Raw genomic sequence first — 20,358 nt, forward strand, 5'->3', positions numbered from 1 at the left:
TTTTTCCATTCTCACTTCAACTTGTGATGCGTAGAGCTGGGCCGATTCTGAAGTCTGTTATTCTGAAGACATGGCTATGAAACATGTTCCCTGATCTAAGAAGATAGAAGTAGGAGGGTAATTCCCCATCCCCAGCATCCCAACACCAGAAAGCAATTGCAAAAGGGTCTGACTCATCAACTGTCACTCAAGATCTTCTGGCAATTGTCCAATTACTAAAGACCTTTTCTAAAATATATTTCACATCACATTTCAACACATTATTTTGGTTGTATCACTAAAACTATGGCTTAAACTGTATTGAAATAAAGCTATAATTACCCATTTATCATATTCTTTTGTTGCTCACCCAATAGAAAATAGAGTTAGCTGCCCAGTTTTGATATACTAATTGCCAGTGATACTATGGAAAGTATAATGTTCATGCTGGCACCCAGTGGGCAGCTTTTTAAATGTGAAATTGTCTCATCAAATCTCATTTTGAAATAAGAAAATTAGTTCATACCTCATTTTCAAGGCCCCTGTTCACTCAGTGTATTAAGGCCAGCAAACTTCACTGCTTTGGGATTTAAATGGCATATACTGAACGTCACTTACCCATACGGCTCCTGGGCTCACACTTCAATGACTTAATGCAGTTTGTAATACCAGTTTCTTAAAAGCTCCATACTTTACCCTTAATTATGGTACGATATTATTCAAAGTCACACTATTAAGAAATCTTTCACTCAACCTAAACTTTATAGAATGCTACTGGCAGCAATCTGCCTCATGAAGGATTTGTGGGGCGCCTAAAAGTGAATTAAAATGATCTCCTAATTGCCCGGTTACTCAGGAATACAGCAGGTGGAACACAAAGCTGTGGTCATGGGACGTGTTGGAACTGATCTTATGAGCTCCTCCTCCCCACGTTTATTTTATTATTGATGATTCTAGGATCATAGGTTTAGTAGACATTTGTTAAAAGACTGTGTTACACCTGTGGATGACATAGCCCAGTTACGCTGTTACATTCTCTTCTGTAAGTCATCGCACTTTTCTATTGCCTTGCATAACTTTCTGATGTATAGGTATTTGTCCCCCAAATTAAGGTATTTGAATTCTTCAACTGATATGTGGCGTTCTTTCTTTTAAATTTGCTGTTCTGACTCAATTTTTTTCTTCCTTCCATCATATATTCTCTCCATGACAGGAAAATCACCAAGGAATCCAACTGGACATGACATGAAATTCCATAAGGGCCAGAATCCTGTCCACCACTATATCCCTAGCAGGATGTACTGTATCTAGCACACAGGAGGTATCACTTACTGAATAAGCTTTCATGAGTGTATGAATGAATGAGCAAACCAGTAAACAAAAGAATTGGTGCTACAAGCCACGGCAGAATAAAAGAAAATAGGATAGACTATCATTCTAAAATAAAAGGCCTTGGAAGAAGACTGCATGGCGTATTGGATGAAGAGGTTCCTTACCGAAAACATTGAAGATATGCCTGGGTTTGCTGTGGGAAGTAACTGAAAGAAGGCATGGGAAAGCTCCATGAATGCTTAAGCATTACTCAGAGAGAGTGTCTTGAATATGATGACATCACATTGTGAGTAAAACAGACTAGAGCTGGCAATTACTTTATTGAATTGCAGCAATCACAGAGTCAACCCCAGAGCAGGGGTGCAGTTGATATTTACTGAACGAATTTGTGGCCCTGGTTCAGGCCTCACAGAATGGAGATGGGTGAAGACCATAGCTGAACTTGGGAATCTGGAGAGAAAGCATGTCATGGCACAGAACCTCCAGATACAGAAGCATTCTTTTTCTTGATTTTACTAGTAGATGTTAAACCGATAATACAGAAATTGACACAGGTACAAAAGTAAGAGCTTTTCATCTTCAAAGTTACTAAGGTTAAGGTATATGCCCAGATAAATGAGTATAGGTCACTCTCCTTTGTTTTGTGAATCCTTTCCAAAAATTATTCTAGACTATTCACCATTCCCTGTGTAGTTAAAGTTCAAATCAGAAACTTGAGAAATGGCAATTGGCCAGACAGGGTAGAAATCAAATAAACTGAGCTACATGTGACCTTTTTCCAAATCAGGGCATACATTCCTACATACAACAAAAATTCTGATATTTAGGCATTCTCATTACTTAGTGAGATTTTAGAAAAGACGTTTAACATATAACACAAAGGAATTGTTACATGGTTTTAGTGTACACTGATTTTTCTAGGAATGCGTTTACTGTGATAATCAAGGCACAACTGTAAGATTTTTGTTCAAAACTTTACCAGGAGTTGTCCACACTTTCAGAAAATCATATCCAATGACAACACTGTTGGCGATGTTGCCAATGCAATGAGCTGCATTTGTAGCAGATAGGGTGTTCCACACACAGGTGCAAGCATCTGATAACTTGATTTTATCTTCTAGGATGGTTACACCCAAGCTTTTTACTGAAATACATTTTATTTTATTAAAAACTGCTTTCTTTTTTTTCTGCTTTATATTACAGGTAGAGTACTATATTCATTGTTTAAAAGTATATACACAATACAGATCATATTAACTTTAAATTTCCTTTCAGAATAACCAGAAAAAAATGTTTTTTATAAAAGGGGACACTGAGTCTTGGAGGGTTGAGAAAACCATAATCTCATCCAACCTTCTTACTCTACAATGAAGCTAAGGTTCAGAGAGGTGAAGTAACGTGCTCAAGACCACAAAGCAAGGTGAGGACCAAACTGGACACGGAGTTCTCCTTAGAGCACACTGTGTTGCCTCCAAGTGATGCCCACAGAGGGAGGAGAATGAATCGCACCTTTCAGAATGAGCTGGTGACCATTAGACCCAAGGGGCAGGGACTGAGGTGGTCTGTCCGTCGTCTCTCTCTCCCAGCACAAGGGACAAGATGCTTTAGAGAAGTTGGGATTTTTTTCACCTTAAAAGCCTCACATGCTGGTTTTTGTACTGAGCTTATGCGAACTGAGCTCTGGCCAATTCAGAGCTTGTCTCTAAAAGGCACACGGCGAAAGAAGGCACTCGTAAGGCATGTGTTTAAGGTCGGCTTTAAAGTGAAAAAAAAAGCAGAAAGACCATTATCTTGAGAAAGCCACATTCCATTATTATCTTGAACTTTCAACAGTACTTTACGCTGAAGAAACTAAGGGATATACACTCAATTTAAATCAATAAATGGTGCCCCTATTTCTAGGCCTTGAGTTTAGGTATTCTAGTCAGATGGAGTTCATAGGAGGTCTGAAGTCGTGAACTACTAGGTGGAATAGATAAAGGGCATGTCCCAGTAGCTTTTATTAAAACATTAAAACAGTATGAGACATTCCCAGAAGATAAACACAAGGTAATTAGCATTTATCTCAAAGCTGGCTTCTAGCCACATCACTGCTCCACATTTATGAAGCGAGAAAATTCTCTCAAGTCAGTGGCTTCAACATATAGTACTCAACTAAGTCATACAGGGCACTCTCAAAGTAGGAAAGGAGAAGCAAGCCAACGAACTGTATTCTCTTAAATCATCATCTACATTTAGCCTGAAGTCCCAGCTACAGCTACGAGTCCACCAACCTGAGATTAGGGCTGTCTTCCAAACCTTAAAGGAAGATTAAAACAACAATATTGTTTTCATGTTAAAGCTAATACCAGCCATTATAATATTCGTGATCAACTTATAAGCTAAAATGACTCATCTTGTCTTTTGGACTCAGCATGGTAAAGATTTTCCACTTTTGTTCACATAGTTGCCATAAAAAGGCCTGGTATTTCAGGATGAAAATCCTGAACCTGTGTAATAGACTCTGCTTCGAATGAATATGATCCTAAACACCTATGCAATTGTTTTTTATCAAATTAATGGAATTTGTACCTATAAAATAAAATAAAATGCAATATATCTGAAGTTACAAACATGCTAAGCCAAAACATTTAACTCTCTGTGTGGAGTGATACACAGAATTGCCTTTCACATTATCTTAAATGAGGTCGGAGGCAGACACAGCAGGCGGATGGAGGCACTGGGGAAGCTGACTGTTGCAGATGTACTGTGGCAAAGGAACACGGCTGATGGTTTTAAAACCCTAGGGAGAAAAATAAAGAGTTCATTATTATGGTCATTTTCTCAGAATTTCTTTTGGGAGGACTGAAACGAAAGCAGGGCGGTTAATCTGGGTTTATGTCAATAAGATCTCTCAATGGAAGGCTGCTCCCATGTCACCCATGGGACCTGCTCAAGTACCATCAGTGAGAAAGCCCAGAAATGAAGAGTGAGGTGGAGGCAAAAGATATTCCCTAGGGAGCAAAACATTCATTTTGCTGCACAACGCTGAGTACTAAAAAGAGCATTAAAAAGCAGAAAACTTGTTCCATCTAAACCATCCCACTTACTGGGCAATACGCATCTTATTGGAGAAGGGCTCCGGCTGCGAGAGATCTGGAAAACAGAAAAGTGTAATGTGAATTACACAGTAGGTGGAGCTCAGAGAATGAATCCTTTTGACCTTTTTTTTCCTAAAACCAGCTAAATAGTTGCTCTGAGGCACTTTAGAACTACGATTTTTCTCCCCTAAGGTTGAGCACTGCAATTACTTTCATACTTCCTGAAGGAAATGGGCATTCAATTTAAATTATATTATTAATTAAAAGCTGGCCTCGATGACCTAGTTTTCTGTTGCTTTTTGTTGTTTTTTAGTGGTTGCTAATGACTTTGAGATTGGATGCTCAGTGGCCATATTGAATTCAATGCTTTCTAGAAAATAAAAATTATTATTATTATTATTATTAGCTAATTAAAGCTAAAGTGATCAAATACTCTCTGGCAAATTGTTTATCTGAATTATTTTATGTGTCCAAAATGCTGCCCTATTAGGACAACCAGAAAAGAATCATTTTTCAAATCTCACCTTTGCTTTCACTAAGCAAAAGCCACCACCTATACCTAAAAATCTGTCACAGCTCAGAAATAACTGACTATAAGCATCATTCTTGCTCTGAGCTTTTAAACACTTTAGATAAATAGACACTAATAAACATGGAAGCTTGGGTCGGCCCCGCGGCCAAAGCGGTTAAGTTCGCATGTTCCGATTCGGTGGCCCGGGGTTTGCTGGTTTAGATCCCGGGAGCAGATCTAGGCACCACTCTTCAGGCTATGGTGTGGCAGCATCCCACATGGAGGGACTAGAATGACCTACAACTAGGATATATACAACTATGCACTGAGGCTTTGGAGAGGGGAAAAAAAGCAAGAGGAAGATTGGCAACAGATGTTAGTTCAGGGCCTGTCTTCCTCACCAAAAAGCATACCTTAAAAAAAACTCTCAAGATTTCCTTTTTATTGATCTGTCCACTAAATGTGCTATCCTTTCACTTTTACCTACTGTAATTATTTATTCATGAAAAAGGATAATTAAGCTATATTAAAACCTCCAGGAGCAAAAGAACTGTGTGAGATACATGCCTTTTCCATTCTCAGGTCATTTCCTCCACCTGATTATCCCTGCCCAATTTCCCAGCCCATTGAAATTCTGTTAGATCAAAAACCAGTGCCCCCATGAACCCCTTCCTCACCACCAAATCCAGAAGGCATCTCTGCCTCCTCCGATAGCTCTAGCCCTTTGGGCCTCTTTTGTGGACTGCATCGTATACCACATTCAGTTACGTGGTTTAAATCATATTGATCTTCTTATATTGAAACCCATTCAGGGAAGAGACCATGTTTTAGAGATTTTTGTGCCCCCTCCCCGAAATCTCACATTCATCAGATACAGATGGAATGCTTTATAAGGACATTATCAAGTAGGTGTACCAACACCTACTTGAGTAGGTGTAGTAACGATAGATGCTTGCTAAGCTCAGGAAGAAAGGTGGATCTTATTAACTGCAGAGATTTTTATTTTTGTCTTCGGTTTTGTCTTGCTGAGGGGGTTTTAGAAATTTAGAGTAGAGTTGCATTACTACAGGTGATTCCAGAGAAGTGGAGCACTGCCAGATGTGGTTCTCCTTCTCCACTACTCTCCCTGAAACTAGGTTGAACAAACATTTAAAGAATTTTTGTGCAAAGGAACAACAAATTGTAAGCCTATCTGGTGTCCCCATGTCTTGGTCCAGCCCTGTATTCAAAGGCATTGACTAAATATTATTTGTGGAATAAGTGAACAGTGGTAAATCATAATAATGTTTTTAGGGATGTTATCTCCATCATTTTCAGAGATGTTTTTGTTCTTATTTTTTTTCTTTGACAGAAGTGTTAGTAATCCTCTTAAGAACTAACACACAAAGAGATTAATCTTATTCTTCCTACTTTGAAGTTTGGAAGAAAATTAATGCCTGCAATGCCCTTTATATACTATTGAAGTCCAGACCATTTGAGCGATCTCTCCAACAATAAGTCCTGGAGGAACCAGGGACCTGTGCAGAGATCCATTGACTAAGGGTCCCGTCTCCATTCAGAAGACTAACTGATATCTCACAGTCATTTTGATTCAAAGATAAAAATAAAACTATGAAACAAGTCTAGTATTCTTTCAACTAAGAAAAAACTATTTCTACTTCTTTCTTTCAAAAATGATAAATCCCTTAGCCTAAGGTGGTATAAAAATCAGTTTGGGGTTATTGAAACAGATTCCCTTTCTGCCCATAGACTTGTGATCACCTCTTTTATAGGCAACTCTAGAAGAGAAAAATATTGACCGTAGGATGATTTTATGTAAAGATGATTAGACAGATACATACCGTGCTTAAACCAACATGGCTACGGGGGCAGATGGGACTTAGACTCCTGCTGCGACACCGACTTACAGATCGCACTGAATTCCACTGAAAAGAGAGAGAGAAAAATAGTCCATAGTTTGTGAAAGGTCACATGGCTCAAAACAATATGCACATCCCATAGAACCAGAGGTTTTGCTGATATGATTACACTCGCCCATTACTGGTCATCAGCACAACATACACTCCTGTCACTTCCCATAGCTCCCCAATATTTGACAATAACTTCAGGGTACTTCTCAAATAAAATCCCATTTCAATGAACCATGGGATATTCAAATTCTTGGTGCTAGTAGAATTTTGTTTTGATGAGTAAGCCGTTAGAAATTACATTCAAATTTGCAAGTGTTGGTGAATACAAGCTCCCCGTGGTGGGCAGGGATTTGTGTGTTTTGTTCATTGCTGAATCCGCAGCACCTAAACACAGTGCTGGGCTCATAAATAACTACTGAATAAGTAAATATTATTGAATGTACTGAATCAACGAATGAGTGAGTCACCACTGCTGCCCATCTACTCTCTAACTAAATGAATGAATAAGAAGAAAACTATATTCATTATAATGAGATTTCACTATAAAAGCCTTCTTACAAATTTCCCTTCATTCAACTCTTTCTTTTTCCAAGTTCTTCCTTTTAGGGTATTCTCGTTTTGTTTCAGGAGTTTAAGCTTGGGCAAATGTTGGCGATATGCTTGATGGGAGAGAGAGAGATTAAAAGACAATTGCTATTTTTTGTAGAACATAAGAATAGTTGACTGTTTTCTCTCCCTCCCTTCCAAATTGCACTGCAGACAGCCTACAATAAGAGTTTCTTAACAGAAGGTGATTATTGTAGTGGCAAGGAGCATGTTTTATGAGCTCATTCACTGTAGAACATGTATGTTTGTCAGATCAACAGAACCCAGTTTCTATTGGCTCAACTTTCATAGCATACAATAATTTATAGAGATACTATTAGCTATAGTGGGATGTTTATGGTGCAAAAACTCTTTTCTTAAGTTCCTTTAAAATACACTACTCCCCTTCTCCACTATATGTGTGAAAAGCTGCCATGAAGCACTTCCCCTATTCTGCAGTTCAAAGAGAGAAGGAAGAGAGATCATTCAGATAATGACTTTGCTCTGGACTGAGGAGCTTCACTTCAGAATTTACTTAGCTCTTTCTAGGACGTCTAAAAACTGCATAACTATACAGAACAGCCAAGCACCCGTGGCCCCCAGTTCCCATACCCCATCCCCACCACAACACACACACCCACCCCTAAGACTCCACTTGGAAGGCTGCCCAATTGTTTAACGAGTTCAAAACATTCTACAACCAATGTCTATGGGAAGCAACCATCCAAAACTTATCGGCTCCTCTCCCCTCACCTCTTCTGCCCTCTTTTTCTCCATCCCGCCCCTCCCTACACATCATACCAAGGAGAGAAAAACAGGGCACATTCATCATTTCCCAAAATGGAGAACTGTCAGTAAAAATTTGTCAGACTGTTTCCTGAAAGTGACTCACTTTTAAACGTTTAGAGTTACAGAGTGTCTCCAATAAGGTGAGCACAAATGGTTTGCCCTTATAATAGCACAATATTTCTAAGATGGAGGTGGCAAATATGACCAGTTCCACCTTATAAATAAAGCGACAAAGAAATTACTGCCTGGAAATTAAGAAGAATTGTGGAAGAATCAGAGAAGAGAATCTGTTCTTTTCCAGCCACTCCCTTTTCTCTCCTTTGTATGAAGTTTTAGCAAACACCCCTTTATGAACTTCTTTTATAGAATCTTTGGGTTTATAAACGTTCTCGAACTTGTGAATCAAACACTTGGGATGAATTGTCACTATGCAAGGCCACCGTACAAAAGCCCCTCTCTTGGTGACAGCTTCTCCCTTCATAATGACATTGTCATTCTCCATGAGAGCAGGCCAGATGTGATACAAGACCAAGGGAGCAGTGAAATCGGAGTCATAGCTGCGACGGTACCTATTTTAAACACACAAAAGAACAAGAAAGACAAATTAAGCAATTATGCAGCATTACTGGCGAAGGGGAGGACGTCAGTGTAAATTTTCACTTCTGATTATTCTCAGATCTAAATAAATATGGATCCTGATTCTGTTATTAAAGAGAGAGTTGTGAGCTCTTAGAATAGCAACCAGTGATAACAAGGACCCAGCATGGACTCACTAAGAACAAGTCACGTCAAGCTAATCTTGTTCCTGCTCTTCTCAGGATTACAAGAGGTGCAATTCAGGGAAATGCTAGAGATGAAGACGATCTGAAGTCCCACAGGCTTCCTACAAGATTTCTCGTGCTATCTTTGTGGACAAAATAAGAGAAATATAGGTGGATGATTGACTTAAGTAGGTGAATCAGAAACTGGTTCAACGATCATATCCAAAGAGGGGTGATTAACGGGTCAATGAGAACCTGAATGAAGGTGCGAAGGTCTCTCTCTCAATCCTGTGAGAAATCGACATGTTCATCAATAACTTGCATGAAATGTAGAAAAAAATGTTCAAAGGTGGGGAGTGGGTAGGAAAAAAAAAAAAACAGAGGACAGTATCAAAAACTAGCTCAATAGGCTGGAACAATAAGCTGAATCTAATAAGATACTATATAATGTGGACACATATGAGGCCCTGCAGTTGACTCTAAAAAGCATTTAATTGCACAGATAGAGGTGATAAATGGCTTAATCACAGCACAAGTACAAATATAATAGATTTTAGTTGACCTCAAAATGAATCACCAGTGTTATATAGCTGAATAAGACAAAGAAAATCTCCTACAAATTAGCTGAAAATAGAGAACAAGAATAGAAGGGGTGTCAGTGCCTCTAGGCTAGTCAGTTCACAGTACGGGACTACAGTCAGGGTGGACACTTTCCAAAAAGGAATACTCAGAAGACCGTGGAGCACAGGCCAAGGAAACCAGTCTATTTGTCAAGAAGTCTCAAACCCCCGTCATATGGAAAAAAAACCCGAAGCCAGAAGGCCGGAAAGAAGATTTGAGTAATTGCTCTCAAATGTGTGAAAGGCTGCCAAGCAAATGCAATCACTATTAGGAACTCCAGTTTCAGCTCCAGTCATCCAGGAGTACAGTGCCCCCAAGAGGCGGCATGATCCTCTGACTAAAGGCAGGTCAGCAGGAGGCCCACCAGAGGTCTGTGAAATGTGCAGATTCCATAAACTAAAATGGGTGAATATTTCTGAGGGGTACGATGCATCTTGTAAAGGAAAAGGAATAAAAGAAGAGGGGTGAAGATGATATGTTCTGTGAGAGAATAAAAAAGACCCAACTGCAGTGTAATGTTCTAATATCCAGCTCTTCCATGAGTGGATGCATGCTGGGAGCAGTGATCTGAAGAAAACTAGACATGGAAATGGCAAGAAAATATGATATTTTATAAGGCAATTGGAAATGCCATCATTGTGATTTCATAAGCAAAGAAAGGTATGTGGCCTCTGTCATCAACAAGCTCACAGGGATAATGGGCTATCACCAACCCATAGCTGTACAGCCTGAAGAAAGACCCAGACAGAGCTAACATTTCCTGGATTCTCACTACATGCCAGGGAGCATCCTAACCGCTTTATCTGAATGATCTCAACTAACCTTCTACAGCCCCAGGAGGTAGGTACCATTATTTCCCTCTTTTGACAGAGAAGAAACTAAGGAACAGAAAAGTTATGTAACATGCCCAAGATGGTACAGCTAATTGGTGGTGGAGCCGGGATTTGAACCCTGGCAGCTTGACACCAGAGCCTCCGTTCTTAGCCACTACCTTGGCCTCCTCCCAGATGATCTCCAACTACATCATAAGATCTCATAAAGTTTCAGTAAAATGTTCTAAATTAATTTAATTTCTTCTAATTTATAAAGGAAATATTTACCACGTAAAAGTTGGTAGAAATTGAATGGTCCTCGATAAAAGAATCTAGAGCAGTCACTCTCAAATGTTAGTGTGCATGAGAAACACCTGAGTGCTTGTTCAATTGCAGATTCCTGAGCCCCACTCCAGACCTACCACATAAAATATCATGGCATGTGATCCGGAAATCTGCATTTTTTAACAAATATCTTGAGTAATTCTAATGCAAGTGATCCATACCCCACACTTTGAGAAACCTGGCCTAAATAAGGCAATAAAAACCAATAAAAGCAAAAAAACTAAAAAACCAAACAATCCAAATAAAAAATGGGCAGAGGATTTGAATAGACATTTTTCCAGTGAAGACATACAGACAGCCAACAGGTACATGAAAAGATGCTCAGCATCACTAATCATCAGGGAAATGCAAATCACAACCACAAGGAGCTATCACCTCATACCTGTTAGAATGGCTACTATCAAAAAGACGAGACAACAAGTGCTGGTCAGGATATCACAGGGAACCCTCATGCACTGTTGGCGGGAATGTAAAGCAGTGCAGCCACTACAGAAAACAGAAGGCAGCTGCCTCAAAAAATTAAAAATAGAGCTACCATATGATCCAGCAATTCCTATTCTGGGAATTTATCCGAAGAAAACAAAAGCATTAATTGGAAAAGATACATGCATTCCATGTTCACTGCAGCATTATTTACAATAGCCAAGATATGGAAACAACCTCAGTGTCCATCAATGGATGAATGGATAAAGAAGTTGCAGTATACACATACAATGGAATATTAGCCATAAAAAGAAATGAAATCTTGCCAGTTGCCACAACATGGATGGACCTTGAGGGCATTACGCTAAGTGAATTAAGTCAAACAGAGAAAGACAAATACCATATGATCCTATTTATCTGTGAAAACTAAAAAAAAAACAAAGAAACAAACAAAAACCAAGCTCATAGATTCAGAACACAGATTGGTGGTTGCCAGAGGTGGGGATGGGAGGTGGGCAAAATGGGTTAAGGAGGTCAAAAGGTACAAACTTCCACTTATAAAATAAATAAGTCAGGGATGTAATATACAGCATGATGATTACAATTAATAATACTGTGTTGCATATTTGAAAGTTGCTAAGAAAGCAGATCTTAAAAGCTCTCATCACAAGAAAAAAAACAGATGTTAACTAGACTTGAACCATTGAATCATAGAATCATTATGTTGTACACCTGAAACTAATATGTTACATGTCAATTATATCTCAATAAAAAGAATTTTTTTAACAATAAAAAGTAGTACATGTTTGTATTTATATAGCACCTTTCTTTTAAAATGTTCTGGGCAGGCTCCAGGTACTCACTAGTTCTCCCCAAGATCACTATGTTCCATGGAAATCATAAAATCATCTCCAGATCACATTTGAGTGAGAAGGAAAATGACCAGGAGAGGGCCCTGCCCTGTAGCACAGAGAAGGAGATGGCAGGGCCTGGAGATCAGGCAGTGTTTGCTGACTGCCCCCCGGGCACCCCCCCCCCCCCAGAGTTCTTTTCCCTAAATTGTTCCCAGGGAAGACAGATAAGATCATTTATTTATAAAGAATCTCTTAGGTTCTGCTCCTGTATCTCTTACTTGCAATCGTTAAAAACTTCTCCATCGGCCCCAAATGCAATATCTAGGGGTGGTTCTAAAGTCTGCATTGCAAAAGCAATGCAACATATCTCCTGGATGAAGTTACTGAGGAGGCAAAAGTCAGCTTCAGGAGGGAATGAAATCTTGGGATTGACATTCATGGCTCGGATCACATCCTGAAAAACAAAAAGATGGCATCACCTTGTTACCAACCTGTGACAAGAAACTCTGACAATCCTAAGGACATTATGACTGATGTGAGGTGGGAAAAGAGTCTGTGAGCGACAACAGTTAAACAAAAAAAGAGTGCATGTACCGAAAGGAGAAAGGCTCATTAATAGGGAAGGAGAAAAGATAAGAGTACAAATGACACACTAAAGCCCCCCCCAAAAAACAACTAAAGAAAAAACCCTCAGTAGCTTTTATTTATTATTTCTTTATTGTTCTATTCTGGGCAAGTTATACGATGTGCCAAAAAGAACTCTGACTTGTTCATCATATATAATAATAACAATTATAGTAGCTTGCTTTTATTGAGAGTTTACTCGGCACCAAATCTTGTGCTAAGCAAATTACCTGCTTTCTTTCATTTAATCCTCTCAAGAACTCTAGGAGGTCATGACCATTGTTGCTCTCATTTAAAGATTAGAAAATTAAAGCAGAGAGAGGTTAAGTAAATGTGCAAAGTCTCACAGCTAGTAAGTGGCAGAGCCAGGAAGCAAATTCACATCTATCTTTCCCAAGGCTCTTAAGCACTAGTGTATCCTATCTTCCAATCTTAAGGGCCCATCTAAAGACTAGAACTATAAAGCTCAGAACGTTTTCCCCCATAAAAGGCCTAAGAAAGAAACAGCCAATCATGACTGGTTCTACAAAGTAAATTGGATGCTGCTCATTTCTACTCTTCCATTACATAGAAGCAATTCTAAGCACTGGATGGATTTCTGAATTATTAGTATTCAATGTAACAACAGCAGCAGCAAACCAGACCCAATAAGAGACCGAACACTTACGTTAACACTGCTTTGGGAATCATATAGATCAAGATGACAAATGATATAATCCGAGACAGCATCCTCAAAGTCATTTGACTCCACATAAGATGGTGTCAGTGATTTTCTCACACGGATCTTGAAATGTCTGAATGCCATTTTAGCTACATGGAATGCCTCCTGCACATCAAAAAAGCAGGAAATTTATTTGGTGGGAGGAGGGGGGTAATGAAGTCCAAAGCAAGGAATGACGAAAGAATGCCCACCAAAAGTTCAACATCATATCGGTCTTCTGATAACTAAACACAGTGGTCAAAACTATTTTTAATCTGGGAGAAAATACTTATCTAAATTTTGAAAAGTATGTAAATACATATATGACTATCCACATTCACTAATTTCAAAACACTTGACCATTGTTCTAGCAATCCTGAGTGTAGGAAACAGGACAGCACAGAGGTTTAGGAAATAAATCATCTGTGGTTACATAAATACTTGAAAAGTGCCAGTTGATGCTATGATCACACAGCAATATCATATTACTGGTGGAGAAATAAGAGAAAATTATCAATCTAGTGTTTTGTCATACATAGACACATATCAAGTGTCTGGCATGTTTCCTGGAATATATTAATTCAACAAATATTTATTAAATGCCTGTTATATAGTAGACACTGGGAAAACAGTTATGCATGAAAAACGTGCTCTATACTGACAGAACTTTAACCAATTCAGTAATTAACTCTTAGTTATATAAACCAGAGGTTGGCAAACATTTTCCTGTAAAGAGCCAGAGAGTAACTATTTTTGGTTTTGTACGTCACATACTGTCTCTGTCACTTCGTTTTTACAACCCTTTAAAAATGTAAAACCATTCTTATAGTCTTAGTTCTTCAGTGATATTTCTCTTAGAAATACAGGCCTGGGCCAGGTATGGCTCACAGGTCATAGTTTGCTGATCCTTGATATAAATGAATAAATACAGGACAAAGTTCAGGAGATTCTGATAATTCTGCTCTCATACCATGTTCTGTCTTGTTTTTTTATATTAACTGTCCTTATAATGGACTCAGTATCTCAATATGGTTCCCACTGAATAAATGCATTTGCTTTGGGAATCAAGGATTGTATATGAGCATTTTTTAATCTGCCATACTCAAGCAGCTGCTCAAGTTAGCAGTTTTAGGAACTGCACTTAGTTAAACAAAGAGTTAACACAAAAACAGTCTTCTGATTTTTCTAAGAACAGAAGGAAACAAATGACTACAATAGTATATCCACTGTGTATGGCCCATATAGGAGATTCAGTGCGAATCAACTTTGTATATATACCCATTTGAGATAGACCTGCATTTATGGGTACTTCAACATAAATATTAATATACATGAAGTTACTGATTGTGAAGATGATTCATCCCAAATATCTGTAATGAAAGGAAGGAAGGAAGGAAAGAAGGAAGGGACAAGAGGAAAGAGGGAGAGAAGGACATGGAAAGGACAGGTGGAAATCCCACCCTCCTCAGTGACCTCAGGATCTACCAGTCTTTTTAAGCTGTACTGCTCAGTTTACCAAACCGCTCTCTCGCCGCGGCGCCCACGTTCGCCTGCAGCGCAGCCGCGGGAGCGTCACGTACCACGGTGGCGATGTAGATGATGCGCTGCACGGTCTCGGCTTTGTCGACGCAGCGCCGCAGCAAGCACTGCGCATCCAGGCGGGCCTGGGAATAGGCGTCACTGAAGCGGGACAGGAGGGCAGCCTTGCGCGCAACGCTGGACAGTTTGGCGCGATTTGGGGACGGGCTCCTGATCTTCGCGACCGCGGTGGAGGGGCTGGCGGAGCGGCTGCGGCTGCGGCTCTGACTGCGGCTCTGACTACGGCTCTGGCTGCGGCTGTGCGGGGCAGGGCTAGGAGACCGGCTCCTGGTGGACCTGTTGGGAAGCAAGAACCAAGCATCAGGGAAGCGCTCTGCTTCACTTCTCTCTCGTTCCTGGACTCTGCTTCTTCTCCCCACGGAAACTGCAAATACTACCCAGGAGCCATGGGCCCCTGTAGGCCGTGACAGAGGCCACTTCCAGGACCTCCCCGCTAGGCCTGATCGAGGCAGTGTCTCCACCAGGCCTCAAATATGACCACAACCAAGAAACAATACCCTACATGTGCATGGTGAATTCAAATTTATAAAGCACTTGCAGTCACTCAGCACCTCAATTTATCCTTTAAGCAGCTGGGTGAGGCCAGCGTTGATCGTTCACCAGTTTACAGACAAGGAATTTAAAGATCAGAAAAGTTAATAGAGCTATCCCAGAGAAACACAGCTAGGAAGAGCCAGGGCGAAAGAAGTCAGATTTTCTCTGTTTCTCACCCCAACCTCACATCACATGAGCCTTATGGTATAAAATGAGATGAACGCTGGTGGAACAATGAGGAAGAAGATCTGTGTTCTCGCCCCAGCTCCACCAAGTCATAGCAATGGGAACATTTGAAACCATCTCTCCTCTCCAGAGCCTCAGTTTCCACCTACATAATTTTTGCCTATGTTGAGGTGGGGGCGGGGGCTGGAAGATCAAGTGAGCTAATACATGTGATGTACTTGTGAATTGTATAGCACTACATCAGTGAAACGTATGTTGCTACCAAGCACAGAGTGAATTATCAGACTAGCTAGACTAAAGGAAATGGGGCCTCAAAAAGGGAAGTTTTGTAGTAGAAACTATAGGGCAAAAGGTAGTGCAAAGCTGGGGCTGGCCCCGTGGCCGAGTGGTTAAGTTCGCGCGCTCCGCTGCTGGCAGCCCAGTGTTTCGTTAGTTCGAATCCTGGGCGCGGACATGGCACTGCTCATCAGACCACGCTGAGGCAGCGTCCCACATGCCACAACTAGAAGAACCCACAACGAAGAATACACAACTATGTACCGGGGGGCTTTGGGGAGAAAAAGGAAAAAAAAATAAAATCTTTAAAAAAAAAAAAAAAAGGTAGTGCAAAGCAGACTCTCTAAAGGGGTAAAAAAAAAAAGCCCTCATTTCCAGTGTTTGCCAATTTCCATGGTGCAACAAATTTATACTCCCACCATAGCCAATTTCAAGCTATCAATGTGACGTCCTTGAACTCGGAGTTAGGCAGAAATACCCAGAATCGGTTCTTGGGAGGCAGTACAAGCTGGCACCAGCACAACACTGGTGGAGTACTTCCAAAAAATGAAAGGTTAAGGTGACATTTAGGGGAATGGGGACCAAAGGTGGGGGTGGCTTTGATCCTCTGAATCAGGGCATGTTGAGGGTAGGAGGGAGTTGTTAGAAAGAACAAGGAAAATGGAGAGATTCCAGAAAGGAACATCCCTCCTTTGTCCTCACTTAAAGCTGTCAGAATGACCCGTCTTAATGTTCTGTGCATCAGTAGACAGGGATTTCACAAGAACATCTGCATACTCCATCAAACAAAGTGAGCTACAAAACAGAAATGCCCTACAGTACCGTGACAGCTGGGCATCGCTGGAGAGAGGACTCCTAGGCCTCAGAGAACAGGACCCTCATATTATGGAACATTCTTTTGACATGGTGCCACCTCTTGCATTATTGGCCCACTCAAATCTGGTTTTAAGCTAAAGAATTTTCCTTTTGTGTGTCTGTTTCATTCCTTAAGTTTCACTGTTAGCCCAAAATCAATTAGCGCCCAAGTACTGGCAATCCAGGAGGGGTTTTCTCTGTCTGGAAGGGTGCAGTTAGAGAAAACCAACAATTTACAATTCAAGACTTCCCATATTGTTAGGTTTGGGGTTCGGGGTGTCATTTTACTTTTTTTTCCAAGCCAGGCTTTTATTGCTAACTCAACAAAAGAAGCTTAAATGGGAAGATCTGTGAGAATTTGTCAGACCTTCCTTGGAGTGCAGATTTTTCCGCAGACAGAGCGGCTATCTCGTCCTTCAGCGTTCGGAGCTGTTTCTCATAATCGGATATCACTTCCATACTCCGCGGGTCTTTGCTCCGCTTTTCAGCACCCCTCGGCTCCGAGCCCCTTGGCTCCGATTTCCTCTGCTCCGAGCGCCTGTGCTCTGAGCTCCTATGCTGTGAGTTTCTATGGCGGGCGTCCTCCTGGGCTTGAAGAGATTTAAGCCTGAAAACAAAAAAACAATTTTTATTTGAAAAGAAAGAAAGAAAAGAGAGGAAGGAAGGGATGCAGGAAAGATAATAAGCAACAATTGGTATAATTAACAACAGAAGCTAATCTACTTAGTATGCCATTATTGCATCAGAAAACTCTGATGGAAATACATAGGAAGAAACACAAATTAGCAAAGCGCAGAATGCCAGGATCAGGGCGCTACTCCATGTCTGCAGCTTGCATGGAAAAAGGTTCCTGAAGAAAGGATACACATTCGCATCCTCTAGCAAAAGCAGAGTGGGCTTCTAGCCATACTTTTCTATACTGATTTTAACTGTGCAAATCTCCTGAAGCCTTTGACTTCCAAAACCTATCAAGAAGCTGGTCAAAGATATATTCTTCTATCCTCACTAGCTTTTCAATTCTCAGAACAGATGGAATATTGGGAAAAACTACCATGGAAATTGAATAACCTCCACAATACTACATGGAAGTGTGGACCTGTGAAAATAATGTATTACAGAAACAAAGTTTCAACAGTAAGATTGGCATCCTCATTAAGATACAGAGAGGAATGGCCTTTATAAAACAGGAGGAAAAGCCATAAGATGAGAACAAGCTGTGATGAAAATGATGATGGTGTAAGATGAAAAGGTAGGGGTAAGATTAAGAAGGATGTGGAGAAAGTAAAAATGCAATAGCAGAATTAAAAGCTGCACTAGAAACAGTAAAGAACAAAATCGGTGCTATAGGAAAGCACTGAGCAATATGATCAATGTGTGTGAGAAGTTTTATCAAATAGGAACTAACAGATGAAAATGATGATGAGAGAGGAGATAGAAGTAGGAAATAGAACAGCACTCCAAGCTAAAAGTTATGGGTGTTCCTGAGGAAATCAGAACAATTGGAACATGTGCGAAGGTCATAGAAAGATATTCATATACATATGTATCTTAATACAACTCCCATTTGCTCTTTTTTGGGTAAAAAATCAAAATTAAGATTCAGGAAAATATAACCTTAAAGGATCAGTGTTTATTTTCTACAAATTTTCCTTCTAGAAATTCCCTTCTAGAAATTTATCTCTAGAGAATAATCTGAAATTTAAATTAAGATTTGCCACAAAAATTACCACAATGTTATTTCCAATGTTGGAAATTAGTATCAAAGTAAATATTCAATATTAGGAAAATATCCAAATGATGGAATGTGATGCACCTATTTAAAACTGAGTTATGCAGTATTTTTTCTTAGTAATAAAGAAAAACAACATTAAGTGAAAAAATAGGGTCCAAACTTGCATACTTATGCTTATTTTATAGTCTTAACTCTACTTTTAATGTTTAATTGGAAGAAATAGCAAATGGTAATAGTAACTGGCTCTAGAATTATGAAAGGGTTTTTAGGATCCTTTATGCTATGTTGTACTTTGAAAATCGTCTATGGTAGATAGGTAATGTTTTTGTAGTAAGAAAAATACATAAAACATTAATAAAAATATTGCTGCCTTTCCTTTTCGATTGTAAACAGATTCTTTCATATTGTAATGGAGCACCAAAAAAGCTAAATTCAAAGATTAATCAGCAGGCTGCAATAATCCTGTCATTTTTTTCTTACTGCTTTTTTAGCTGATTTATTTCCTCCTCTGCAGCCAAAAGGGATATGGCCGATCTGTTCTTGGTTTCTTCAAGAGTCTTTTCAGTTGCACCCAGACTGTAAGAGAAATCAGTAACTAAAGACAGATTTTCCAAAATTGGCAGACTTTCTAAATCAAGGCATAGGTTCTCTTGGGAAATTTTGGCATATGATATAAATTCAACTTAAACAAGATCAAATTATAAGACATCTGCATTCAATCAGATGATATTGCAAATATTATGGTGCACTTGTATGCAAAAACATGCTAGGATCCTTTCTCAATGTCAAACAAAAAGAAATAACAGAGCTACAATTCCTACAAGACTATGTAATAATTATGAAAATTAGAATGTAAAGGACAATGGAATTTGTTGAATTCCTTCTTCTCACTCTCCTAATTCAACTGCTCTGATTACACCAAATCCCCACGTTGCCCCTCTCTATAAAATCTCCATTTTTCTGTACTATACTAACACCTATTCTCATTACTTTGCACTATAGAGCTGCATTTGACTTAATTTTCCCAGACTTCCTAAATATGAAAAAAAAATTATTTGCCCACCCATGAAGTCCTCCACAGTAACACTTGACTACCAAGTATTTCATGTCTTCCTGCCTCTCACTTCCACCACTTATGGAGCATGATTTTCCTGAGTTTTCAACATAACTCAGTCATTATTAGTTTCAAGGACTCTCTTCATTGTAGACAAATAATAATTTCTTTAGGTCTATCAAAATTTAAAAAGAAATGGGAGTGTGATGGATGACATTAGATGAAAACCAATGGTTCCCAATTAAGATGTTCTAGTACAGTGAGGGATCATGGGTTGGCAAAGGTTTCTTGTCTTCTCTGACCCTACTTTCCTGGAACATCCAGGCTCTTTCATCATAGTGGTCCTGAGGTTAAGAGAGGGCCACCACTATCTAAACTCACACCCGTCTTCCTCTCCCTTCGAGGGCCACTCCAAGTGCCGTGGCTTACTCTCTCAAGCAAAGTTTGTCTCCCCCTCTCCTGAGCTCCTCCAATGCTTAGGTCACATTTATGATCTCATTACAAACACACTGGGAACTACTTGAGGAAAAGGACTTTGTGTTATTCATCTCTTTATCCCAAGTGCCTAAAACAATGCTTGTCACATAGTAAATATTAAAAAAAAAAGAAGAATGAATAAACTAAACATCTAAAATCTAACACAAATCCAAAGTATCAATAACTTCACATAAGGCTACCAGTGGTTGAAAGGGAATTGCTGAGATTTAACTCAAATGTGAATATGCTATAGTTTTAAGAAGCATATTTGGGAAAAATGAACATTTTTATCAAGAGAAATTGTAGAAAATTAAAAGAA

The 20,358-nt window shown here is 39.6% G+C and overlaps 1 protein-coding gene across 11 annotated transcripts in view; it reads right to left on the reverse strand.

Moving 5' to 3' along the window:
• Positions 1 to 1,612: 1,612 nt before the first annotated feature.
• The window catches only part of SPATA18 (spermatogenesis associated 18), a 55,572-nt gene continuing 36,826 nt past the window's right edge, over positions 1,613 to 20,358 (reverse strand). For 3 of the 11 annotated variants that reach the window (XM_070614951.1, XM_070614952.1, XM_070614949.1), the window contains 8 exons: positions 17,144 to 17,383; positions 14,907 to 15,201; positions 13,294 to 13,452; positions 12,281 to 12,456; positions 8,632 to 8,755; positions 6,744 to 6,827; positions 4,401 to 4,446; positions 1,613 to 4,093 (listed from right to left, as the gene is read on the reverse strand). In XM_070614951.1, coding sequence (XP_070471052.1) covers positions 4,086 to 4,093; positions 4,401 to 4,446; positions 6,744 to 6,827; positions 8,632 to 8,755; positions 12,281 to 12,456; positions 13,294 to 13,452; positions 14,907 to 15,201; positions 17,144 to 17,235 — 984 coding nt within the window. In that variant the 5' untranslated portion in view covers positions 17,236 to 17,383 and the 3' untranslated portion in view covers positions 1,613 to 4,085. Of the gene's footprint in view, positions 4,094 to 4,400; positions 4,447 to 6,743; positions 6,828 to 7,370; positions 7,472 to 8,581; positions 8,756 to 12,280; positions 12,457 to 13,293; positions 13,453 to 14,906; positions 15,202 to 17,143; positions 17,384 to 18,988; positions 19,085 to 20,358 lie in introns of all 11 variants that reach the window. The other 8 variants (XM_070614950.1, XM_008516311.2, XR_011538748.1 and 5 more) reach the window with 7 other exon arrangements.

Source organism: Equus przewalskii, chromosome 3, assembly GCF_037783145.1.
Source record: "Equus przewalskii isolate Varuska chromosome 3, EquPr2, whole genome shotgun sequence".
NCBI classification, from domain to species: domain Eukaryota; kingdom Metazoa; phylum Chordata; class Mammalia; order Perissodactyla; family Equidae; genus Equus; species Equus przewalskii.